Source organism: Ornithorhynchus anatinus, chromosome 5, assembly GCF_004115215.2.
Source record: "Ornithorhynchus anatinus isolate Pmale09 chromosome 5, mOrnAna1.pri.v4, whole genome shotgun sequence".
In the NCBI taxonomy this organism is placed as follows: domain Eukaryota; kingdom Metazoa; phylum Chordata; class Mammalia; order Monotremata; family Ornithorhynchidae; genus Ornithorhynchus; species Ornithorhynchus anatinus.
Window position 1 is genome coordinate 103,647,046 of NC_041732.1, and position 27,335 is coordinate 103,674,380.

General features: G+C 51.8%; 1 protein-coding gene across 1 annotated transcript in view; it reads right to left on the reverse strand.

Moving 5' to 3' along the window:
• C5H2orf42 (chromosome 5 C2orf42 homolog) overlaps positions 1-13,836 on the reverse strand; it is a 36,362-nt gene extending 22,526 nt beyond the window's left edge. The window contains exons 1-5 of the mRNA XM_039912160.1: positions 13,732-13,836; positions 10,502-10,588; positions 4,400-5,080; positions 4,207-4,321; positions 138-248 (exon numbers count right to left, since the gene is read on the reverse strand). Coding sequence (XP_039768094.1) covers positions 138-248; positions 4,207-4,321; positions 4,400-5,068 — 895 coding nt within the window. The 5' untranslated portion in view covers positions 5,069-5,080; positions 10,502-10,588; positions 13,732-13,836. The remainder of the gene's footprint in view (positions 1-137; positions 249-4,206; positions 4,322-4,399; positions 5,081-10,501; positions 10,589-13,731) is intronic.
• Positions 13,837-27,335: the final 13,499 nt, after the last annotated feature.

Consider the following 27,335-nt stretch of genomic DNA (forward strand, 5'->3'; position numbering starts at 1 on the left):
GGCTTGTCCCACGTGAGGCTCCCGGTCTTCACCCCCCATTTTCCGGATGAGGGAACCGAGGCCCAGAGGAGTGAAGGGACTTGCCCACGGTCACCCAGCTGCCAAGCGGCTAAAAGCTCCGCGACCTGGATTCTTACCAGAAGCTTCGTCCTTTTTCCTCTTCTTAGGCTTGGAGGCCGGAGGCTGGCCGGCGGGGGTGGTTGATTCCGGGGGGTCGCCTCCCTGGGGCCCGGGGACCCCTTTAAGGCCTGGAAAACAGATCCCGAATTGTTCCCAACGGCCGGGAGCGGCGGCCTTCTGACGCCCGGAGACGGCGGAGGGGAACCCGAGAGGCTCGAGGGGACAGGACCCCCAAACGCGTCTTCTGCTTCGGGAGCCTCGCCGAAGGCGGGTTGGCCGAGGCCCCTTCGGTCCATCAGTCGATGGGATTTATTGAGCGCCGAACGCGTGCGGGGCGCTGGACCGAGCGCTTGGGAGAGTCCGACGGAACAGACCCGCTCCCTGCCCGCGGCGAGGCCGTCGGGCTGTGGAGCGCGCTAAAAGCAGCACGGAGAAGCTGCGAGTCCGAAGGACCCGGGTTCTAATCCCCGCTCCGCCGCCCGTCTGCTGCGTGGCCTCGGGCGAGTCGCTTCGCATCTCCTCATCTGCGAAAATGGGGGCGAAGACGGCGAGCCCCTCGAGGGCCGGGGACCGGGTCCAACCTCACTGCCTTCTTTCGACGCCAGCGCGCGATCGCGACGCTAATAATGATGGCATTTGTGAAGCGTTTACTCAGTGCCGGGCACTGTACGAAGCGAGCAAATCGCAAGCAAATTTGTACGAGGAGACTGAGTTGGACACGAGCAAAACGAGCTGGTCCCAGTCCCTGTCCTCCATGGGGCTCACGGTCTCCATCCCTATTTTCCAGAGGAGGGAACTGAGGCCCGGAGAAGTGAAGTGACTTGCCCCAGATCACACCGCAGACAAGTGGCGGAGCCGGGATTGGAACCCATGACCTGACCGTGACCGGGGCTTCGTAGAGAAGCAGCGTGGCTTAGTGGAAAGAGACCGGGCTCGGGAGACAGAGGTCGTGGGTTCCAATCCCGGCTCCGCCACCTGTCCGTCGTGTGGCTTTGGGCGGGTCCCTTAACTTCTCTGGGCCTCAGTGACCTCATCCGTAAAATGGGGATGAAGACTGTCAGCCCCACGTGGGACACCCTGATGACCTTGTATCTCGCCCAGCGCTTAGAACAGTGCTTGGGCACATAGTAAGCGCTTAACAAATACCATCCTTATTATTATTATTATGAAGTGAAGCGACTTGCCCCAGATCACACAGCAGACAAGTGGCGGAGCCGGGATGAGAACCCACGACCTGCCCGCGACCGGCGCTTAGTACGGTGCCCGGCACAGAGTAAGCGCTTAAGGCATACCACGATTATGGTTCTGATTATCATCGTTTAAAGCAACGGTCTGGCCAAGACCTCGCCGCTGTGTCATTCATTCATTCAACGGTATTTATTGAGCGCTTCCTGTGTGCGGAGCACTGTACTAAGCGCTTGGAAAGTACAATTCCGCAAGAGACGATCCCTGGTCCAACAACGGGCTCGCAGACAAGAAGCCCAGGGAAGTGAAGTGACTTGCCCAAGGTCACACAGCAGACAAGGGACCAAACAACGGGAAGGGCAGAGGGTGGCCGGGGCCTGGGCGGTGGAGACCGAGGGGAGGACCGAAGCCCCAGTGACGCTTCCATCGGAGGATCCTGACTCCAAGAGGCCATCGGGGGGGGGGGTTAGAGAATCGCGTGGCTCCACGGCAAGACCCCGGCTTTGGGAGTCAGAGGGTCGTGGGTTCTAATCCCGCCTCCGCCGCTTGTCCGCCGTGTGACCTTGGGCAAGTCACTTCACTTCTCTGGGCCTCAGTGACCTCCTCTGGAAAATGGGGATGGAGACTCTGAGTCCCGCTTAGGACGACCTGATCCCCTCGTATCCCCCTCACCCCCAGCGCTTAGAACAGTGTTTGGCCCATAGTAAGCGCTTACCCAGTACCATCATGATGATTATTATTACTTCATAGTAAGCGCTCAATCAATACTACTGAATGAATGAATACTTCCAAGAATAATTCCATTAGTGCTACTACTACTAGTAATAATAATAATAACGCTGACTGGGCAGGGATTGTCTCTGTTGCCAAACTGTCCATTCCAAGCGCTTAGTGCAGTGCTCTGCACATAGTAAGCGCTCAATAAATACTATTGAATGGATGATGGTATTTGTTAAGCGCTTACTACGTGCCAGGCACCGTACTAGGCGCTGGGGTGGAGACAAGGCAAATGGGTTCGGACGCAGTCCCGGCTCCACGTGGGGCTCCCGGTCTCCATCCCCATTTTCCAGATGAGGCAAGTGAGGCCCAGAGAAGTGAAGTGACTTGACCAGGGTCCCCCGGCAGACGAGTGGCCGCGTCGGGATTAGAACCCGGGACCTCCTGACTCCCAGGCCCGGGCTCTACCCACTAGGCCGTGCTGCTTCCCCAATTTCTACTAGCAGTAGGACAGGTATCACAAGTGTCACATCTGCTAGTATTCCTGGTACTTACTACCACTGGCGGTATTATTCATTCAATCGTATTTACTGAACGCCTACTGGGTACGGAGCACCGTACTAAGCGCTTGCGAGGTACAATCATACTATTACTTCACTTAGTTTGCCAGCCCCGTGTGGGACAGGGGCTGTGTCTGACCTGATCCTCCTCTATCTCCCCCTGCGCTTAGAACAGTACTCGACACATAGTAAGCGCCTACCAAATACCACAATCATTATTATTCTTGGGCTAACGCTGGCCCCTCTCAGGGCGGCACCTGGAGAGTTTCCGGTCCTCTACCGGTCCCGGCTACGGGAGGGAGAGCGAAGCGGAGGCCCGGCCGGTCCGTTCCCGGCCGGGCCGGTGGCCGGCGAGGGGCGGCCCGGGAGAGGGTCCAGGGCGGAGATCCGAGAGGCGGCGATGGTCAACCGCTTCCGGATTTTTCCCCGGAAAACTCTGCGGATCCACACCCGGAAGGATGGCGGACGGAGAGCGGGGCCTTCTGCGCCCAGATGCGTCCGTGGCGTCGCTACGGGTCGGAGGCGACCGGACGGTATAAGACGAGCCTCGTGCTACTAATGCCGGTCCCATCACCGAGAAGCGGCACGGCCTAGGGGACGGAGCCCCGGCCTGCCCGTCGGAGGGCCTGGGTTCTAATCCCGGCTCCGTCACTCCGCTGTGTGACTTTGGGAAAGTCCCTTCACCTCCCTGGGCCTCGGTGGAAATGGAGATTCAATCCCTGTTTTTCCTCTTCCTCAGACTGTGAGCTCCGTGTTGGACCTCGTGATCTTGGACCTACCCCAGTGCTTAGTACAGTGGTGCTCTCCTTCTCCCTGGGCCTCCGGCTCGCCCGTCCCGCCGTCGACCCCGGCCCACATCCCGCCCTCCCTCCTCACATCCGCCAAACAATCCCTCTTCCCCGCTTCAAAGCCCTACCGAAGGCTCACCTCCTCCGGGAGGCCTTCCCTCTTGAACCCCCTTTTCCTCTGCCCCTCCTCCCCTCCCCATCGCCCCGACTCTCTCCCTCTGCTCTACCTCCCTCCCCGCCCCACAGCACCTGTACATATTTATTATCCTATTTATTTAAGTCCTGTTTACTTGTTTTAATGTATATATATATATATATATATCTACAAATCTATTTATTTATATTGATGCTATTGATGCCTGCCTGCTTGTTTTGGTGTCGGTCTCCCCCCTTCTAGATCGTGAGCCCGTTGTGGGCAGGGATTGTCTCTCTTTATTGCTGAATTGTACTTTCTAAGCACTCAGTCCCGTGCTGTGCGCACTCAATAATACAAGTGAATGAAGATGCGGCTTCCCTAGTTTATTTTCTTTCTGTTAACGTCTGTCTCCCCCTCCGGACCGTCAGCTCGTTGTGGGCGGGGGATGTTTTTCAATCGTATTTATTGAGCGCTTCCTGCGTGCAGAGCACTGGACAAGGCGCTTGGAAAGTACAATTTGGCAACGGATAGAGACGTGCCCGTTCCACCGTACCACCGTCCTCTCCCGGGCGCTCAGTCCGATGGTCCGCACGCGGTCGAGCGCCCCGTGGGTCCTCCGGACCGACTGCCGCCGTTCCTCCGGGCCCAGTCCTCCGGCCAACCGGTTCTCCGCCCCGCGGTCCGCGCCCCGGGCACCTACCGGCCGAGTGGCAGCCGAGGAGGTCGGCGAACTCCTGAGCCAACGTCTCGTCGCTGGCGAAGGCGCAGAGGCAGGCGAAGAAGTGGATGCACCTGGGGGCGGCGGGCTCTTCCTCCTCCTCCTCGCCCTCCTCCTCCTCGCCCTCCTCGTCGTCGTCCTCCTCGTCCTCCCCGCCCTCCCGGTCCCCCTTGGCGGCCGGGGCCGGCCCGGGCCCGGCCCCCCGACAGGAGCAGAGGAAGCGCCTCTCGGCCGCGCCCTCGGCCCCGGCCTTGCGGGCGAAGGAGGCGTGGACGTAGCCCGGGCCGGGCCTCTGGGCGGGCTGGCACTTGACCACCAGCGTGGTCTTGGTGACCCTCTGCACCAGGGGCCCGGGCAGCTGGGTGGCCAGCTGCCAGATGGTCTGCTTGACCTCCGGGGCCACCGGCATGGCGCTCAGCACCGAGCTCTTCAGGGTCAGCGGGAAGGCCCGGGCCCGGCAGTCCCGGGCCAGCTTCAGGTGGTGGCACGGCTCCTCGGCCGCCTTCCGGCAGCCGGGCACGTGGCAGCGGCCGGGGGCGGGCCGGGCGGGGCCCCCGGGGGCGGCCAGCTCCACGAAGCCCCGGCGGTCCGGCCCGCGCTGGCGCAGCCGCACGGAGAAGACCGGGGGGTCGCAGCCCGTCAGCACCTGGACGGCCAGAGGGCCGGGCTGCCGGCGGGCGCCGAAGCGGAAGACGGCGGCGCAGGCCTGGTTCTTGCAGCTCAGCCCCCGCGTCCCGTTGTAGGTCCCGCAGCGCGGGCACTTGCGGATGCCCCGCCGGGTGGCCTTGCCCAGATCCGACAGGAAGGCGGGCACCTTGCTCCGCCCCGCCGGCCGGCTCTCCATCCTGCCCCGCGCCTGGAACACACAAGGCCCGGCTGGAGCCGTCCGCCCACCCCCCGGACCACCCCGCCGCCGTCCCCGTCCCCGTCCCCTCCGTCTTCTTCGGCCTCGATCGAGCCGCGGACGCCGCGGTTACGATCATCTTCGGCGAGCCGACCGCGAATACCACGGCTGGGATTATCTTCGTCCATCGAGCCACGGATACCGCGGCGATTGAGTATCATCTTCACCGACATTCAAGCCACACGCGCCACGATTACTATTCTTTTCTTCATCGTCAATCGAGCCACAGACACCACCGTCACTATCGTCTTCAATCGAGCCACAGATACCCTAATGATTATTGCTGTCTTCGTCATCATTCAGGCCACACATACCACGATTACTATTCTTTTCTTCATCATCGTCAGTCCAGTCACAGATACCACGATGGTTATGATCTTCATCATCCAGGCCACACATATCGGAATTACCATTATTTTCTTCATCATCCATCAAGCCCCAGATACCACGGTTACTATCATCTTCAATGAAGCCACAGATACCACAATGATTACTGTTATCTTCATCATCATTCAAGCCACACATACCACGATTACTATTCTTTTCTTCATCGTCGATCAAGCCATAGATACCAAGATTACTATTATCATCTTCAATCAAGTCACAGATACCACAATGATTGTTACCTTCATCATTCGGGTCAAACATTCCACAATTACTATTCTTTTCTTCATCATCGATCAAGTCGCAGATACCACAATGTTTATTACATTCATCATCATTCAAGCCACACATACCACAATGACTATTATCTTCGTGATCAATCAAGCCACAGATACTACAGTGATCATTACCTTCATCATCAGGCCACACATACCACAATTACTATTCTTTTCTTCATCATCCATCAAGCCGCAGATACCACGTTTACTATTATTATCTTCATCAATCAAGTCACAGATACAACAGTGGTTATCATCTTCATCATTCGGGCCACACATATCAGAATTACTATTCTTTTCTTCATCATCATTCAAGCCACAGATACCACAAAGACTATTATTTTCTTCATCGTCGATCAAGCCACAGATACTACAGTGATCATTATCTTCATCATCAGGCCACACATACCACAATGACTATTCTTTTCTTCATCATCCATCGAGCCACAGATACCACGATGACTATTATCTTCATCAATCAAGCCACAGATACCACAATGGTTATTATCTTCATCATTCAGGCCACATATATCAGAATTACTGTTATTTTCTTCATCATCCATCAAGCCACAGATACACGATTAGATACACGAGGAGCAGCGTGGCTCAGTGGAAAGAGCACGGGCTTTGGAGTCAGGGCTCATGAGTTCGAATCCCAGCTCTGCCACTTGTCGGCTGTGTGACCGTGGGCAAGTCACTTAACTTCTCGGTGCCTCAGTTCCCTCATCTGTAAAATGGGGATTAAGACTGTGAGCCCCACGTGGGACAACCTGATTCCCCTATGTCTATCCCAGCGCTTAGAACAGTGCTTGGCACATAGTAAGCGCTTAACAAATACCAACATTATTATTATTATTACTATCATCTTCAACCAAGCCACAGATACCACAATGATTATTGCTATCTTCATCATCATTCAAGCCACACATACTACGATTACTATTTTTTTCTTCATCATCGATCAGGTCACAGATACTGTGATTACTATTACTATCTTCATTACGCAAGTCACAGATGCCACAGTGATTATTATCTTCACCAATCAAGCCACAGATACCGCAATGATTATTATCTTCATCATTCAGGCCACACATACCACGATACTATTCTTTTCTTCATCATCAATCAAGCCACAGATACCACAATGATTATTATCTTCAACATTTGGGCCACACATACCACAATTACTATTCTTTTCTTCATCGTCGATCAAGCCACAGATACCACGATTACTATTATTATCTTCATCAATCAAATACCAGAATGATTATTATCTTCATCACCAATTTAGCCACAGATACCACGATATCAGAATTACTATTATTTTCTTCATCATCATTCAAGCCACAGATACCAGGATTACTATTATTATTTCATCTATCAAGTCACAGATACCACAGTGATTATTATCTTCATCATTCAGGGCACAATTACAACTGTCTTCATGATCAATCAGGCCACAGATACCACTACGATTATCATCTCCATCATTAAGGCCACACATGCTACAATTACTATTATTTTCTTCCTCATCGATCAAGCCACAGATAGCACGGTTACAATTATTTTCTTCTTCATTCAAGCCACAGATACCACTAGATTATTATTATCTTCATCGATCAAGCCCCACATAACACAGTTACTATTATCTTCTCCAATCAACTCACAGATACCACAATGATTATTATCTTCACCTTCATTCAAGCCACATATACCACAATTACCATTTTCTTCATCATCAATCAAGCCACAGATACCACAGTGATCCTCGTCTTCGTCACCATTCAAGCCGCGCATACCACAGTTAGCATTATTACCTTCGATCAATCCGCAGATACCACGATCATTATTATTGTCTTCAGTCAATCCACGAATGCCACAGTTATCATTATTTTCATCTTTGTCAATCACAAACGCCACAATTATCATTATCATCATTCTGATCTTCGTCAATCGATCCACAAACACCAAAATTACGATGATTATTATTATTGCCTTCAATCAATCCACAGGTACCACAATTATTCTTACTATTATCTTCATCAATCAAGCCACAGGCACCACGATTATTATTACCTTCATCGATCAATCCACAGGTACCACTATTTTCCTCATCATCCATCTAAAAATACCGCACCTATTATTACACATGTGATTATCACTACTGTCTCCGATCAATCCGCAAATACGATTACTATTATCTTTATCCCCAGTCGATCCGCAAATAGCAAAATTATTACTGCTATTATTACCATTAATCCAGATACCACAATCAAAATTATTATTATGATTACTCTTAATCAACTGATCAGTTGTATTTATTTTCATGGTATACCTTAGGTACCTCTGATGTGTCAAACATACGCTGTCCTAAGCTCTAGAATAGTCGGTCAATCGGTCAGTCAGTCAGTTGTATTTATCGTCTGCTGTGTGGCCTTGGGCAAGACGCTTGATTTCTCTGGGCCTCAGTTACCTGATCTGTAAAATGGGGATTAAAGCTGTGAGCCCACATGGACAACCTGATTACCTTCTATCTACCCCAGCGCTTAGCACATAGTAAGTGCTTAACAGAGGCAGAACAGAAGCTGCTTAAGAGAAGCAGCGTGGCTCAGTGGAAAGAGTCCGGGCTTGGTTGTCAGAGGTCGTGGGTTCTAATCCCGGCTCCGCTGCTTGCCAGCCGTGTGACTTTGGGCAAGTCACTTAACCTCTCTGTGCCTCAGTGACCTCATCTGGAAAATGGGAATGAAAACTGTGAGCCCCAAGTGGGACAACCTGATCACTTTGAATCCCCCCAGTGCTTAGAATGGTGCTTTGCACATAGAAAGGGCTTAACAAATACCACCCATTATTATTATTATTAACAAATACCATTATTATTGTTATTGTTATTATTGAACACTTGCTGTGTGCAGAGCACTGGACTAAGCCTTGGGGAGAGGGCAATAGAAGAATAGGACACATTCCCTGCCCACAACGAGCTGACAGTCTGGAGGGGGAGACCGACATTAATAGAAATAAATAAATGAAAGACCTGAGTACAAGTCAATTAGGATGTACGCTGTCCCTGTCCCGCGTAGGGGTCACGGTCTTCGTAAGATGTAGAACAGGAGAACTGAGGCATGGAGAAGTAAAGTGACTTGCCCAAGGCCGCACAGCATTCATTCATTCATTCATTCGTATTTATTGAGCGCTTACTGTGTGCAGAATACTGTACTAAGCGCTTGGAAAGTACAGAAGCAGCGTGGCTTAGCGGAAAGAGCCCGGTCTTGGGAGTCGGGGGACGTGGGTTCTAATCCTGACCCCGCCACTTGTCCGCTATGAGACCTGGGGCAAGCCACTTCACTTCTCTGGGCCTCAGTGACCTCATCTGGAAAATGGGGATTCAAAGGGTGAGCCCCATGTGGGACAACCTGATTACCCTGTATCTCCCCCAGCGCTTAGAATAGTGCTTGGCACATTGGAAGCGCTTAACAAATACCGTCATTATTATTATTACAATTCAGGAACAAATAGAGACAATCCAGAGCTGGTATTCTGACTCCCGGGCCCAGGCTCTTTCCACTAAGCCATGCTGCTTCTCTTTTATCGAGCGCTTACTGTGTGCAGAGCATTGGATTAAGCACTTGGGAGAGGACGCCAGAACAATGTAACGGAGACGGCAGACACGCTCCCTGCCCTCGACGAGCTTCCAGTCTGGCCGGCTCCGCGGCGATTCCAGAGCCGGGGAAAAGACGGCTTCATCAGGGAAGGCCTCTTGGAGGAGGTGTCACCTTAATAAGGCTTTGAAGGTGGGGAGAGGGGTGGTAAGAGTAACCTGAGGGGGTTTTAAAGCTCCTTGGGGGCAGGGATCAGGTCTACCACACTGTAAGCTCGCTGTGGACAGGGAATGTGCCTGTTTTTTCTCCTATCCTACTCTCCCAAGCGCTTAGTCCAGTGCTCTGCACCCGGTAAGCGCTCAATAAATACAATCGAATGACTGAATGAATACAAAGTCGACAGTCCTCTCCCAAGCGCTTCGGACCGTGCTCTGCACACGGGAGCCGTTCAACAGATAAGCAGCGTGGCTCACTGGAAAGAGCATGGGCTTTGGAGTGAGAGGTCATGGGTTCGAACCCCGGCTCTGCCACTTGCCAGCTGTGTGACTTTGGGCAAGTCACTTAACTTCTCGGTGCCTCAGTTCCCTCATCTGTAAAATGGGGATTAAGACTGTGAGCCCCACGTGGGACAACCTGATTACCTTGTGTCTACCCCAGCGCTTAGAACAGTGCTCGGCACATAGTAAGCGCTTAACAAATACCAACATTATTATTATTATTATTAACAGATATAACTGATGAACTGACCGACTGACAGTGGGGTCCACATGGCCTGCAGGCTACAGCCCGGGCCTGGGAGCGAAAAGGATCTGGGTTCTAATCCCGGTTTTGCCCCTTATCTGCTGGGTGATCTTGGGCAAGTCACTTCGCTTCTCTGAGCCTCGGTTCCCTCATCTGGAAAATGGGGATGGAGACCGTGAGCCCCACGTGGGACAGGGACTGTGCCCAACCCGATTAGCAAGTGCTTAGTACAGTACCAAACACTTAGTGCAGTGGTCTGCACACAGTAAGCGCTCAATAAATACGACTGGATGAATGAATCTACCCCAGCGCTTAGTACAGTGCCTGGCACAGAGTAAACGCTTAACAAATACCCTCAACACCATCGTCGTCACCTCGTTAGGGCTGTCTTCCTCCTCTGGAGCGGAAGCTTCTTGCAGGCAAGGAATGCATCACCTCAGGATCCTCCACTGGCCAAGTACCTAGAACGGGGAAGAGCATCAAATCGGTGCTCAACAACGGATGCCGCTAATAATAATAATAACGATGGCATTTGTTAAGCGCTTACTATGTGCCAAACACTGTTCTAAGCGCTGGGGGAGATACAGGGTCATCAGGTTGTCCCACGTGGGGCTCACAATCTTAAATTCCCATTTCACAGAGGAGGTTACCTGGGGCACAGAGAAGTGAAGTGGCTCGCCCAAGCTGACACAGCAGACAAACGGTGGAGCTGGGATTAGAACCCATGACCTCTGACTCCCAAGCCCAGGCTCTTTCCACTAAATTCCCAACATTATTATTATTATTATTATTAAGCCATGTTGCTTCTCATAATACAATGAATAGGATTCACTGAGCACCTACTATGTGCAGAACACGGGGGTAAGCGCTTGGGAGAGTACAGTACAGTTACTAGACACAGTTCCTTCCCTCAAGGAGCTTCCGGTTTATTGTATGCAGAGCACTGTACTGAACACATCTTCTCCCCGTTCTCTCTCCCTCCAAGCTCGCACCTCCTCCTGCCTCCGGGACGTCTCCTCCGGATGTCCGCCCGCCACCTCAAACTCAACATGTCCAAGACCGAGCTCCTTATCTTCCCTCCCGAGCCCCGTCCTCTCCCTGACTTCCCCGTCACTGTGGACGGCACCACCGTCCTTCCCCTCTCTCAGGCCCGCCACCTCGGTGTCGTCTTCGACTCTGCTCTCTCATTCACCCCCCACATCCAATCCGTCACCAAGACCTGCCGGTTTCACCTCTACAATATCGCCAAGATCCGCCCTTTCCTCTCCACCCAAACGGCTACCTTACTATTACGGGCTCTCGTCATATCCCGGCTAGACTACCGTGTCAGCCTTCTCTCTGATCTCCCTTCCTCCTCTCTCTCCCCGCTCCGGTCTATTCTTCATTCCGCTGCCCGGATCATCCCGGCTCTGCCGCCTGTCAGCTGTGTGACTTTGGGCAAGTCACTTCTCGGGGCCTCAGTGACCTCATCTGGAAAATGGGGATGAAGACTGTGAGCCTCACGTGGGACAACCTGATGACCCTGTATTTACTCCAGCGCTTAGAACAGTGCTCTGCACTTAACACTTAACAAATACCAACATTATTATTATTATTATTATTATCTTCCTACAGAAACGCTGTGGACCTGTCACTCTCCTCCTCAAAAACCTCCAGTGGTTGCCTATCGACCTCAGTACGTAACAAAAACTTCTCACTCTGGGCTTTGAGGCTGTCCATCCCTTCGCCCCCTCCTACCTCTCCTCCCTTCTCTCTTTCTCCCGCCCACCCCGCACGCTCCGCTCCTCCGCCGCCCACCCCCTCGCCATCCCCCGTTCTCGCCCGTCCCGCCGTCGACCCCCGGCCCACGTCCTCCCGCGGTCCCGGAACACCCTCCCTCCTCACCTCCGCCAACCTCACTCTCTTCCCCCCTTCGAAGTCCTACTGAGAGCTCACCTCCTCCCGGAGGCCTTCCCAGACTGCGCTTCCCCTTTTCCCTCTGCTCCTCCTCCCCTCCCCCCAAGCCTCTGCTCTTCCCCCTTCCCCTCCCCCCCCCCACACTGTGCTCATTTGTATATATTATTTATTACCCTATTTATTTTGTTAATGAGGTGTATAGCTCCATGATTCCATTGATAAGGGAAGCAGCGTGGCTCAGTGGAAAGAGCCTGGGCTTGGGAGTCAGAGGTCATGGGTTCGAATCCCAGCTCTGCCACTTGTCAGCTGGGTGACTGTGGGCAAGTCACTTCACTTCTCTGGGCCTCAGTGACCTCATCAGGAAAATGGGGATTAACTGGGAGCCTCACGTGGGACAACCTGATGACCCTGTATCTCCCCCAGCACTTAGAACAGTGCTCGGCACATAGTAAGCGCTTAACAAATACCAACATTATTATTATCATTATTGATCTATTTTGATGTTATTGATACCTCTTTGTTTTGCTTTGCGGTCTCCCAACTTCCAGACTGTGAGCCCGTCACTGGGCAGGGTTTATCTCTATCTGTTGCCCAACTGGACACTCCAAGCGCTTAGTACAGTGCTCTGCACATAGTTAGTGCTCAATAAATACCACTGAATCAATGACAACCTGATGACCTTATATCCACCCCAGCGCATAGGACAGTGCTTGGCACATAGTCAGTGCTTAACAAATATCATCATCATTATTATTAAAATGGGGATGAAGACTGTGAACCCCATGTGGGACAACCTGATGAACTTGTATCCCCCCCAGCGCTTAGAACAGTGCTCTGCACATAGAAGCACTTAAATACCCACATTATTATTATTATTATTAAAATAGGGATGAAGACTGGGAGCCCCACGTGGGACAACCTGATGACCCTGTATCTCCCCCAGCGCTTAGGACAGTGCTTGGCACATAGTAAGCGCTTAACAAATACCAACATTATTCGTGGCTGAAGCAGCGTGGCTCTGTGGAAAGAGCACAGGCTTTGGAGTCAGAGGTCATGGGTTCGAATCCCAACTCAGCTGCTTGTCAGCTGTGTGACTGTGGGCGAGTCACTTCCCTTCTCTGGGCCTCAGTGACCTCATCTGCAAAATGGGGGTGAAGACTGTGAGCCTCACGTGGGACCACCTGATGACCCTGGATCTCCCCCAGCGCTTAGAACAGTGCTCTGCACATAGTAAGTGCTTAACAAACACCAACATTATTATTATTATTATTATTATTAAAATAGGGATGAAGACTGGGAGCCTCACGTGGGACCACCTGATGACCCTGGATCTCCCCCAGCGCTTAGAACAGTGCTCTGCACATAGTAAGCGCTTAACAAATGCCAACATTATTATTATTATTATTAACTACGACAGAATGGACTGAATGAATGAAATGAATGAATGAAGGTTCTCTTCAGGTTGGGCCTCGCCTCCTCGCCTTGGCCCCGCCCCCTGAGCGGCGTCACGTGGGCGGGGGAGCGCAGTGCGCATGCGCCGTCAGGCCTTTTCCCCCCCCCCACGTCACGGCTGCCCTTGGCCTTCCCGGCATGCTCCGCTTCGGAGGCCTCCGTCACTTCCTGTCCTTGTCCAGTCCGGCCTGGTGAGGCGGCGCCGCCCCACCCGGGCGGTTCCCCGGCGGCGCGGCGCCCTCGGCCGCCCCCTTACCTGCCCCGCCTGCTGCCCTCCCCGCCGGGTCCGGCGGCCCCCGCCGCCTCCCTCATCGCCGACCCAACGCCATGGCGCCGTCCAGACGCCGCCCGAGCCGCCGCCCGCCGCGATTGGGCCGGGCGGGTCACGTGGGGGGGCCGCGCGAGGGCCGCCGGGAGTTGTAGTTTCCCCGCCCATCCTCTCTTTAGGGCAGGCAACAACAATAATCCTAAGGATGCTGCTATTTGTTAAGCGCTTACTAGGGGCCAAGCACTGTTCTAAACGCTGGGGGAGATACAGGGTCATCAGGTTGTCCCACGTGGGGCTCCCAGGCTTAATCCCCATTTTAATAATAATAATGATGGCATTTGTAAGCGCTTACTTTGTGCCAAGCACTGTTAATAATGTTGGTATTTGTTAAGCGCTTACTATGTGCAGAGCACTGTTAATAATGTTGGTATTTGTTGAGCGCTTACTATGTGCAGAGCACTGTTGTAAGCGCTGGGGGAGATACAGGGGAATCAGATTGTCTCACGTGGGGCTCCCAGGCTTAATCCCCATCTTAATAATAATAATGATGGTATTTGTTAAGCGCTTACTATGGGCCAAGCACTGTTCTAAACGCTGGGGGAGATACAAGGTCATCAGGTTGTCCCACGTGGGGCTCAGTCTTCATCCCCATTTTAATAATAATAATGATGGCATTTATTAAGCGCTTACCATGGGCCAAGCACTGTTCTAAACACTGGGGGAGATACAAGGTCATCAGGTTGTCCCACGTGGGGCTCCCAGTCTTCATCCCCATTTTAATAATAATAATGTTTCACTCAATAGTATTTGAGCGCTTACTATGTGCAGAGCACTATACTAAGCGCTTGGAATATACAAATCTGTAACAGATCGAGACAGCCCCTGCCCTTTGATGGGCTTACAGTCTAATCGGGGGAGACGGACAGACAAGAACAATAGCAATAAATAGAATCAAGATAAATAGAGTCAAGGTATTTAATGATGGTATTTGTTAAGCGCTTACTATGGGCCAAGCACTTTTCTAAGCGCTGGGGAGGTTACAAGGTGATCAGGCTGTCCCACGTGGGGCTCCCAGTCGTCATCCCCATTTGACAGATGAGGTCACTGAGGCCCAGAGAAGTGAAATGACTTGCCCAAAGTCACCCAGCTGACAAGCGGCGGAGCCGGGATTTGAACCTACAACCTCTGACTCCCAAGCCCGGCCTTTTTCCACTAAGCCACGCTGCTTCTCTCGTCACCATTGGCTTTGAAGCCCTCAATCCACTGTACCTCCATCTCGTCTTATCATTCATTCAGTCGTGTTTATTGAGCCCTTACTGTGTGCTAAGCGCTTAGGAAAGTCCAATACAACAATGAGCGGTCACATTCCCTGCTGATCGCTGACCCCTCGCCTATGCCCTCCCTTGGCGTAGGATTCCCCTAAAGTCCACCACGACACCCCAACTTCACTACTAAAGTCAAAAACTCTGCTCTCCCCGACTTTCCCATCCCGCAGACGACACCACCATCCTTCCTGTCTCACAAACCCCATAACCTTGGCCTTATTCTTCACTTCTCTCTCAACCCACATATTCAATCCATCACTACATCTTATCGGTTGCACCTTCGCAGTATCGTTGAAATCCGTCCTCTCCTCTCCATCCAAAGGGCTATCATGTAGATAACAAAGCACTTATCCTATCAAGCCTCATTGATTCATTCATTCAATAGTATTTATTGAGCGCTTACTATGTGCAGAGCACTGGACTAAGCGCTTGGAATGAACAAGTCGGCAACAGATAGAGACGGTCCCTGCCCTTTGACGGGCTCACGGTCTAATCGGGAGAGACGGGCGGACGAGAACGATGGCGATAGAGTGGAGGGGAAGAATATCTCGTAAAAACAGTGGCAGCTAAATAAGACCTCTTGCTGACCTCCCTGCCTCCCGTCTCTCCCCGCTCCAGTCATTACTTCACTCTGCTGCCTGCATCATTTTTCTACAAAAATATTTCCCCGCTCCTCAAGGAGCTCCGGTCGTTGCCCATCCACCTCCGCGTCGAAAACTCCTCCCCACTGTCTGAAACGCTCTCAGTCCCCTTGCCCCTCACCCTCACCTCGCTACTCTCCTACTTCAACCCAGCCCACCCACTTGGCTCCCCTAATGCCAACCTTCTCACTCTACCTCCATCTCTTCCATCTCCCTGTCGACCTCTCCTCCAAGAAGGCTTCCCTGACTGCGCCCTCCTTTCCTCATCTCCCACTCCCTTCTGCATCCCCCTGACTTGCTCCCTTCATTCATGCCTCCCTTCCCAGCCCTAAAGCTCTTATGTACATATCTGTGATTTCTTTATATTAACTTCTGTCTCTCCTTCTAGACTGTCAGCTCATTGTAGACAGGGACTGTGTCTGTTTATTGTTCTACTGTCCTCTCCCAAGCGCTTAGTCCAGTGCTCTGCACACAGTAAGCACTCAATAAATACGACTGAATGACTGACATTCCTGACTTGGCCCTCCTTTTTCCATCCCCCCCCCCAATTCTCCTTCCCTTTTGCATCACAGATTCACTTGGGTCCATACCCTTTAAACACTTTGATACTCAAAGTCCCTCAGCACTTACGTAATAATAATAATAATGTTGCTATTTGTTAAGCGCTTACTATGTGCAGAGCACTGTTCTAAGCGCTGGGGGAGACACAAGGGAATCAGGTTGTCCCACGTGGGGCTCACAGTCTTAATCCCCATTTTACAGATGAGGTCACTGAGGCCCAGAGAAGTGAAGTGACTTGCCCAAAGTCACCCAGCTGACAAGTGGCAGAGCCGGGATTCGAACCCATGATCTCTGACTCCAAAGCCCGGGCTCTTGCCACTGAGCCACGCTGCTTCTCTTATGTACATATGTAGCCTTATACTCTGCCATTTTTCCTAACTGAAAAGCAACGGGGCCTAGTGGAAAGAACCCGGATCTAAGAGTCAGAGATCCTGGGTTCTAATCCTGCCTCTACCACCTATAGGCTGTGTGACTTTGGGCAAATCACTTCACTGGGCCTCAGTTCCCTCATCTGCAAAATGGGGTTTAAGACTACAAGCCCCAGGTGGGGCATGGACCATATAATAATAATGATGGTCTTTATTAAGCACTTACTATGTGCCAAGCACTGTTCTAAGCGCTGGGGTAGATAAAAGGTCATCAGGTTGTCCCACGTGGGGCTCACAGTCTTCATCCCTATTTTCCAGATGAGGGAACTGAGGCTCAGAGAAGCGAAGTGACTGGCCCAAGTCACACAGCTGACAAGCGGCGGAGCCGGGATTAGAACCCGCGACCTCGGACTCCCAAGTCCGGGCTTTTACCAGTAAGCTACGCTCCTTCTCCAACCTGATGATTAAATTTATCTACCTCGGGGCTTAGAACAGTCCTGGTGCCAAGTAAGTACTTAACAGATATCATTCTTTTTATAATCACTATTTTAATGTCTGCGCCCGCCTCTCGACTTTAAATTCCTTGTGGGCAGGACTTGTTGATACCAACTTGATTGTATGGAATCTCCCGAACACTAAATACACGTCCCTGCTCACAGTAAGCACTCAATAAATACCCTTGATCGACTGATAATACTACTTATGATATTCCTTAAGCCCTTACTGTGTGCAAAGCCCTGTGAGAAGCAGCATGGCCAAGTGGCAAGAGCACGGGCTTGAAAGTCAGAGGTCACGGGTTCTAATCCCGCTCCTCCACTTGTCTGCTGTGTGACCGTGGGCAAGTCACTTCACTTCTCTGGGCCTCAGTGACCTCATCTGGAAAATGGGAATGAAGACTGTGGGCCCCACGTGGGACAAGCTGATTCCCCTGTGTCTACCCCAGCGCTTAGAACAGTGCTCGGCACATAGTAAGCGCTTAACAAATGCCATCATTATTACTAAGCAATGAGGTATAGGCAAGATAATGGGATCGGACACAATCTTTGTCGCCTATGGGGCTCACAGGCTAAGCAGGACGGAGAAGACGAGTGATTGCTGATCTATTAGTTGAGAAGATGAGCAGTGAGTGAGGATTTCGCTGCCTTTTTATCTCCTGGAGGAATCCGAGGTTGTGGGTTCTAATCTCGGACCCGCCACTTGTCAGCTGTGTGACTTTAGGCAAGCCACTTCACTTCTCTGGGCCTCAGTTACCTCCTCTGTAAATGGGGATGAAGACTGTGAACCTCATGTGGGACAACCTGATTTCCTTGTATCTACCCCAGAGAGGCAGCCTGGCTGAGTGGAAAGAGCACGGGTTTTGGAGTCAGAGATCATGGGTTCGAATCCCGGCTCTGCCACTCGTCAGCTGTGTGACTGTGGGCGAGTCGCTTAACTTCTCCGTGCCTCAGTTACCTCATCTGTAAAATGGGGATTAAGACTGTGAGCCCCACGTGGGACAACCTGATTCCCCTGTGTCTACCCCAGCGCTTAGAACAGTGCTCTGCACAGAGTAAGCGCTTAACAAATACCAACATTATCATTATTATTATTATTAGAACAGTGCTTGGCACATAGTAAGCACTTAAATACCATCATTAGTATTAGGAGAGTTCGGATGTATATATATATATATATATCTATAATTCTATTTATTTCTACTGAGGCCTGTTTACTTGTTTTGATGTCTGTCTTCCCCCTTCTTGACTGTAAGCCTGCTGTGGGCAGGGATTGTCTCTCTTTATTGCCGAATTGTATTTTCCAATCGCTTAGTACGGTGCTCTGCACACCGTAAGCGCTCAATAAATACGACTGAACGAATGAGTGAATGACCAGATATGGGAAACTGTGTCACGGGTATGTCCTAAGCTTCGACAACAGCCCCACTTTGTTTCAGATTGGCTCCGACCGTAGGAGACTGAAAACGTCACTAGGGCCACCCAGAAAAACCGAACACGATGGCAGTGTGTTCTCGGCGAAATATTTGTCGTTTTCTGGGCCCGCAGGCTTTCAGCAAGGTGTGCGATTTTTACCAGCCAGAAAAACAAAGTCTATTTTAAAGCGGGCTAGCGGGTGATTCTTCCTCTGCCTCCCACCCTGAACTGGGAGAGTCCGTTCCCTTGGAGAACGGATCTGCTCTCCTGCCTACAACTTCTTGTTGTGGTCCTATGCTGTCGAATCATGTCCAACCCAAAGTGACGCCACACTTACACAATAATAACAATAATGATGGTATTTGTTACGCGCTTACTATGTGCCGAGCCCTGTTCTAAGCGCTGGGGGAGATACAAGGTCATCAGGTTGTCCCACGCGGGGCTCCCGGTCTTCATCCCCCTTATCCAGATGAGGTCACCGAGGCACGGAGAAGCGAAGTGACTAATCCAAGGTCACAAAGCTGACAAGCGGCGGAGCAGGGTTAGAACCCACAACCTCTAAGTCCCAAGCCCGGGCTCTTTCCGCTAAGCCACGCTACATCTCTCCCAGATGCCCTACCTCCATCTGCAATCATTCTGGTAGTGGATCCAAACTGTTCTCTTGGTGAAAAGACCGAAACCATTGCATGGCGACAGCTATCACCTCTATAGGGATGATTCCCAAATCTCCATCTCCAGCCCTGACCTCTCTCCTTCATTCATTCGATTGTATTTATTGAGTGTTGGGTTGGGAGAGGACAATAAAACAATAAAAGGATACATTCCCTGCTTACAACGAGGTGACCGGCTAGAGCCGGGGAGACAGACATTAATATAAATAAACAAATGATGGAGATGGACATAAGCGGTGTGGGGCTGGGAGGGGGAGAACAGAGTGAACAAGGCAGAGCGACGCAGAAGGGAGTGGGAGAAGAGGAGAGGGGGGCTTAGTCAGGGAAGGCCTCTTGGAGGAGCTGGGCCTGCAATAAGGCTTTGAAGCGGGGGAGACGGGAGACGGAGACACGGTGAGAAGGTTGGCGTTAGAGGAGCGGAGCGTGCGGGCCGGGTTGGAGGGGGACAGCAGCGAGGTGAGGTAGGAGGAGGCGAGGCGATGGACGGCTTTAAAGCCGACGGTGACGAGTTTGTGTTTGATACGGAGGTGGATTGGCAACCCCTGGACCTTCTTGAGGGGGGGGGGTGACATGTTCTGAACGTTTTTGTAGAAAAATGACGCAGGCAGCAGAGTGAATCTACGGACCGGAGTGGGGAGAGACAGGAGGCAGGGAGGTCGGCGAGGAGGCCGATGCAGTCATCCGGGCGGGAGAGGATGAGGGATTGTACTAACGTCACAGCCGTTTGGACGGAGAGGAGAGGGCGGATTTTAGCGTTGTTGTGAGGGTGAAACGGACAGGATTCAGTGATGGATTAAATATGTGGGTTGAATGAGAGGGAGGAGTCGAGGATGACACCGAGGTTCCGGGTTTGTGAGACGGGAAGGACAGTGGTGCCAGCTACAGTGATGGGAAAGGCAGGGGGAGGGCAGGGTTTGGATGGAAAGATGAGGAGCTCTCTTTTGGACACGTTAAGCTTGAGGTGACGGGAGGACAGCCAGGGAGAGGTGTCTTGAAGGCAGGAGGAGATGCGAGGCTGCAGAGAGGGAGAGAGATCAGGGCTGGAGTTGGAGATTGGGGAATCATCCGCTTAGAGGTGGTCGTTGAAGCCCTGGGAGCGAATGATTTCTCCAAGGGAGGGGGTGGAGATGGAGAAAAGAAGGGGGCCCGGAACTGAGCCTTGAGGGACCCCCACAGTGAGGGGGTGGGAGGTGGAGGAGGAGCCCCCCGAGGAGACGGAGAACGAGCGGCCGGAGACGGAGGAGGAGAACCGGGAGAGGATGGAGTCGGTGAAGCCGAGGTTGGATTACGTTTCCGGGAGAAGGGGGCCGTCCATAGTGTCCAAGATAGCGGAGAGAAGGATGAGGATGGAATAGAGCCCGTTGGATTCGGCGAGAAGGAGCTCGTCGGTGACCTCCGAGAGGGCCGTTTCTGTGGCGCGGAGGGGACGGAGGCCACGTCGGAGAGGGTTAAGGAGAGAATTGGAGGAGAGGGATTTGAGGCGGCGGGTGGAGACGACTCGCTCGAGGAGTTTGGAGAGGAAGGGTAAGAGGGAGATGGGGCCATAACTGGAAGGAGCCATGGGGACAGACAAGGGAGGGGTTTTTAGGATGGGGGAAACATGGGCATGTTTAAAAGCAGTGGGGAAGAAGTCATTGGAGAATCAACAGTCGATGATGGCAGTTGGGAAGAAGGGAGGGGGCGAGTGTTTTGATAAGGCGTGAAGGGATGGGGTTGGACGCGCAGGTGGAGGGGAGACAGGAGATCTCATTCATTCATTCATTCATTCAAAAGTATTTATTGAGCGCTTACTATGTGCAGAGCACTGGACTAAGCGCTTGGAATGGACAGATCGGGAACAGAAGAGACAGTCCATGTCCTCTTGTGATCCTGCTGGGAAAGATGGGAGAGTTGACCAAGGGGCAGGAGGAGGGAGGGAGGGACTGGAGAAGGGCGAAGCCGCGTGGCTCGGTGGAAAGAGCCCGGGCTTGGGAGTCAGAGATCGTGGGTTCGAATCCCGGCTCTGCCACTTGTCAGCTGTGTGACTGTGGGAAAGTCACTTCACGTCTCTGTGCCTCAGTGACCTCATCTGAAAAATGGGGATGAAGACTGGGAGCCTCATGTGGGACAATCTGATTATCCTGTATCTCCCCCAGTGCTTAGAGCAGTGCTCTGCACGTAGTAAGCGCTTAATAAATACCAACGTTATTATTATTATTATTATTTTAGGGAGATCTCACCTGATAGCTTCCATTTTTTCAATAAAGTAGGTGGACCCCCTTGACTTTTCACCCTGCTCTCAGCCCCACCTCACTTTGCAGCGTGGCTCAGTGGAAAGAGCCCGGGCTAGGGAGTCAGAGGTCATGGGTTCGAATCCCGGCTCCGCCACTTGTCTGCTGTGTGACTATGGGCAAGTCACTTAACTTCTCTGTGCCTCAGTTCCCTCATCTGTAAAATGGGGATTTACTGTGAGCCTCACGTGGGACAACCTGATGACCCTCCCCCAGCGCTTAGAACAGTGCTCAGCACATAGTAAGCGCTTAACAAATACCAACATTATTATTATTTTGTCCATCTCCATAATTTAATGTCTATCTTCCCTCTAGACTGTGAGCTCCGACTACTGCAGAGTCTCCCAAGCGTTCAGCACAGTGCTCTGCACGCCGGTAAATATCCAGTGAATCCCCCTGATGCCGTCAAAACTTCCACAGGACTGTAAATTAGGGCAGAGGGAGAGGGGACTAGAGCGCTTTGCTAGCAGGGTATGTGCTTGAACTGTTTCTGGAGAAGTGGTAAAGGGCTGGCTTTTTAAAAATTTTAAATAGTATCTGTTTAGCACTTACTATGTGCCGGGCACTGTACTAAGGACTTGGGTAGATTTAATTTAATCAGGTTAGACACAGTCCCTGTCCCACATAGTGTTCACGGTCTTAATCCCTATTTTCCAGATGGGGGATCTGAGGCCCAGAGGAAGTGAAATGACTTACCCAAGGTCACCCAGCAGATGAGTGATCACACAGCATCTACAAGATCGTCAGATTGTCCCACGTGAGGCTCCCAGTCTTCATCCCCATTTGACAGATGAGGGATCTGAGGCCCAGAGAAGTGAAGTGACTTGCCACAGTCACACAGCTGACAAGTGGCAGAGCTGAGATTCGAACCCATGACCTCTGACTCCCAAGCCCGGGCTCTTCCCACCGAGCCACGCTGCTTCCCATTAGGATTAGGACCGTGAGCCCCACGTGGGACAACCTGATGACCTTCTATCTCCCCCAGCGCTTAAAACAGTGCTTGGCACACAGTAAACGCTTAACAAGTACCATCATTATCATTACTATTATCAATCCTCATTTTCCAGAGGAGGGAACTGAGGCCCAGAGAAGTGAAGGGACTGGCCCAAGGTCACCCGGCAGACAAGTGGCGGAGCCGGGATGAGAAGCCAGGGCCTCTGACTCCCAGGCCCGGGCTCTAATAATAATGATAATGTTGGTATTTGTTAAGCGCTTACTATGTGCAGAGCACTGTTCTAAGCGCTGGGGTAGACACAGGGGAATCAGCTTGTCCCACGTGGGGCTCACAGTCTTCATCCCCATTTTTTACAGATGAGGTAATTGAGGCACAGAGAAGTTAAGTGACTTGCCCACGGTCACACAGCTGACAAGTGGCAGAGCGGGAATTCGAACCCATGACCTCTGACTCCCCAGCCCGGGCTCTTGCCACTGAGCCACGCTGCTCTACCCACTAGGCCACGCTGCTTCTCCAGGCAGTGCTGGGCTCTACCTGGGCCAGGTGACTGCGGGGCCTGGGGGGCCGGCGCGGGGGGGGGGGGGGGGGGAGCATGGCGGGAGGTGGGCCTTCCTCTCCCTGTTCTGCCCGGTAACGGGCCTCCACCAATCAGTGACTGACACCCAGTTTCCTCATCTGCCCCCCCCCGACCCCCCCAAACCAGGTATGAATCGAGAGGGGGCACCTGGATCAGCAGCGTGGCTCAGTGGCAAGAGCCTGGGCTTGGGTTCTAATCCCGGCCCCGCCACTTGTCGGCTGGGTCACTTCACTTCTCCAGGCCTCAGTTCCCTCATCTGGAGAATGGGGATGAAGCCTGTGAGCCCCACACGGGACAACCGGATGACCTTGTATCCACCCCAGCGCTTAGAACAGTGCTGGGCACATAGGAAGCGCTTCACAAATACCATCATCATAGAAGCTGCGTGGCTCAGTGGAAAGGGGCCGGGCTTGGGAGTCAGAGGTCATGGGTTCAAGTCCCGGCTCCACCCTTGTCAGCTGTGTGACCTTGGGCAAGCCACTTCACTTCTCTGGGCCTCAGTTACATCATCTGCAAAACGGGGATGAAGACTGGGAGCCCCATGTGGGACAACCTGATTAGCTTGTATCTACTCCAGTGCTTAGAACAGTGCTTGGCACATAATCAGCACTTAACAAATACCATCATTTTTATTTTATTTATTTTTATTTTATTTTATTTATTTTATCCTTAGGGAATGTGACTGTTTATTGTTCTGTCGTCCTCTCCCAAGCCCTTAGTACAGTGACTTGCACAAAGCAAGCGCTCAATAAATACCACTGAATGAATGCAGGGCACTGTACTAACTGCTTGGGAGAGCACAATATAATAGAGTTGGTAGAAAGGTTCCCTGTCCACTACAGGCTTACAGAGTCCCTGGGGGACTGTGGTCTGGCAAACAGAGAGTGGGGAGGGAAATCTTTTTTTTACAAGACTGAAAGGAAAACCAGTGGAATTTATTTCTTTAGGGGGGAAAGAAAAAAATGTGCCCAAGTATTTTCTTTCCTGGAAGATGACGAACAAAAGTCCATTTTTACGAGAGGACTTGGGAGAAATGAGAAAGAAAATGGTTTCCATAACTTGGAGGCTCCAATTCTTCTATTGTCCTCTCCCAAGGGCTTAGTAGAGTGCTCTGCACACAGTAAGCACTTAATAAATACCAGTGATCACAAAGTAACTTGTGTCTCCATAATCGGCATGATTTAGGGTTTTTCAAAATTTGGGGCTTAGTGGAAAGAGCACTGTGAGCCCGTTGTTGAGCAGGGATGGTCTGTTGCCGACTTACACATTCCAAGCGCTTAGTATAGTGCTCTGCGCACAGTAAGAGCTCAATAATGTTGGTATTTGTTAAGCACTTACTACGTGCAGAGCACTGCTCTAAGCGCTGGGGGAGATACCGGGGAATCAGGTTGCCCCACGCGAGGCTCACAGTCTTGATTCCCATTTTCCAGTTGAGGTAACTGAGGCTCAGAGAAGTGAAGTGACTCGCCCACAGTCCCACAGCCGACAAGTGACAGAGCCTGGATTCGAACCCATGACCTCTGACTCCCAAGCCCGGGCTCTTTTCACTGAGCCACGCTGCTTCTCTGAGTACGACTGAACGAAGGAGCCCAGAGCAGGGAGGGGAGTCGGAGAAACTGGGTTCCGATCCGCACTCTGTCGCTGACCTGTTGTGTGACCTTGGACGAGTCACTTGCTTTTCCTTTTCCCCCCTCTGTCAAATGGGGATGGAATACCTGTTCTCCCTCCCTGTTGGACTCTGATTCCCACAGTGCTCTTTCATCTACCTCGGCCTTCGGGACAGCGCTTGGCACAGAGTAAGCACTTGGTCCAATGCTTCGCACAGAGTGAGTGCTCGATAAATCCGATTAAACACGGTGATCATTTTCAGCCGTCACTTAGCATCTGCCCGTTGGAAAGATTAAACTGTTGCCATTTGCCTGCTGTGTGATCTTGGGCAAGCTACCTCAGTTCCCTCACCCGCAAAATGGGATTTAATAATCAGGATTATTCATTCAATCGTGCCTATCGAGCGCTTACTGTGTTCAGAGCACTGTACTAAGCACTTGGAATGGACAATCGGGCAACAGATAGAGACGATCCCTGCCCAACGACGGGCTCACGGTCTAAACGGGGGAGACGGACAGCAAAAGCAAACCAAAAGTAGACAGGCATCAATACTATCAAAATAGAATCGTAGATTCTGATGATCATAATCATATATTACTAATCATAATTAATAACGACGGAATTTGTTAAGCACTTACTGTTCTAAGTGCTGGGGTAGATACCAGGTCATGAGGTTGTCCCACGTGGGGCTCACGGTCTTCATCCCCATTTTCCAGAGGAGGTCACTGCGGCAGAGAGAAGCGAAGCGACCGGCCCCAAGTCGCAAAGCTGATAGGTGGCAGTGGCGGGATTAGAACCCACGACCTCCGGCTCCGAAGCCCGCGCTCTTCCCACTCAGCCGCGCTGCTCCTCGGCCACGCTGCTTTAAGACGGTGAGCCCCACGTGGGAGGTGGACCGTATCCAACTTGATGAGCCTGTATCCACCCCAGTGCTCAGCACATTACCCGGCGCGTAGTAAGCGCTTAACGCAGACCGTTAAAAGAAAAAAATGGGGGGGAGGGGGAAGGGGTAGGTCTGCTATTCTCCCTTTATTGTCCAGGGGGTGAGGAGAGAACAATTTTATAGGAACGGTAGAAGTCTGGGGCAGGTTTTCCATCTATTTATTTCTCCGCCACGGCGGAGGCAATCCGAGGTCTAATTTCTCCAAAGTCCTTTCATCAAAATGGGCTTTCGCCAGTCATCTTTTTGGATCAGCGTGGAGGAGGACACAGCCATTCTTTTGGGAAAGAAAACACTCGAATACACATTTTTTCCCCCCTAAAGGAACACATTCCACCGGCTTTTGTTTCAGTGTCTTATAAAAATACATTTTCCTCCCGGCTCCTTAAATTTGGGCCCACAAAGTCACGACTGCAGACCGGAAGACTTCCCGGCCTCTAGGGCCTGGATTCTCATACCGGCTCTGCCACTGGGCCCGCTGTCTAATAATAATAATGATAATGTAGGTATTTGTTAAGCGCTTCCTAGGTGCAGAGCACTGTTTTAAGTGCTGGGGTAGTTACAGGGTAAAGAGGCTGTCCCACGTGAGGCTCACAGTTAATCTCTATTTTCCAGATGAGGTCACTGAGGCCCAAAGAAGTGAAGCGACTCGCCCACAGTCACCCCAGCTGCCGAGTGGCAGGTCCGGGATTCGAACCCTTGACCTCTGACTCCCAAGCCCGGGCTCCTTCCACTGAGCCACGCTGCTTCTCATCACGCTGTATGACCTTGGGTCTTTTTACCTTTCAGGGCCTCGGTTCAATCATCTATTAAATGGGGCTTAGAATCCTGTTCTTGCTCCGACTCAGACCGTGAGCCCCACTGTGGGACAGGGACTGTGTCCAACCCGTCAATCTTGTATAATGTTGGTATTTGTTAAGCGCTTCCTATGTGCAAAGCACTGTTCTAAGCCTTGGGGTAGATACAAGGTAATCAGGTTGTCCCACATAGGGCTCACAGTCTTCACCCCCATTTTACAGATGCGCTCAGTACAGAGCTCCGCAGGGGGTAGACTGGAACTCCTTGAGGGCAGGGATCTTGTCTACTAACTCTACTTCTTCTCCCAAGTGTTCAGTACAGTGCTCTGCACACGGTAGACTGTAAGTTGCCGGCGGAGAGAAATCATTTTTACTTCCTCTATTCTGAGCACGCGGGATAGTGGTCTGCACACGAGATTGTACTAGACAAGCAGCGGGGCTCGGGAGTCGGAGGTCATGGGTTCTAATCCCGGTGCCGCCACTTGTCTGCCGTGTGACCTTGGGCGAATCACGTCACTTCTCTGGGCCTCAGTGACCTCATCTGGAAAATGGGGATTAAAAGTGTGAGCCCCTCGTGGGACAACCTGGTTATCCTGTATCTCCCCCAGTGCTTAGAAAAGGGCTTGGCGCATAGTAAGCACTTAACAAATACCATAATTATTATTATTTTCCAAGCGCACAGTACAGTGCGCTGTACACAGTAAGCGCTCAATAAGTACAATTGAATGAATTACAAGCTCCTCGAGGGAAGGGATCGTATCTACGAACTTTATCGCTCCCTCCCACACGCTCAGTACAGTGCTCTGTACCCAGGAGATTTTCTTGTATTCACCTCAGCGCTTGGTACCGTGCCTTGCATATAGGGAGTGCTTAACAAATACCAGAGTTATTATTATTATTGGAACAGGTATTTTATTCCCATTTTACAGATGAGGAAACCGAGGCCCAGAGAGGATAAGTGACTCCCCC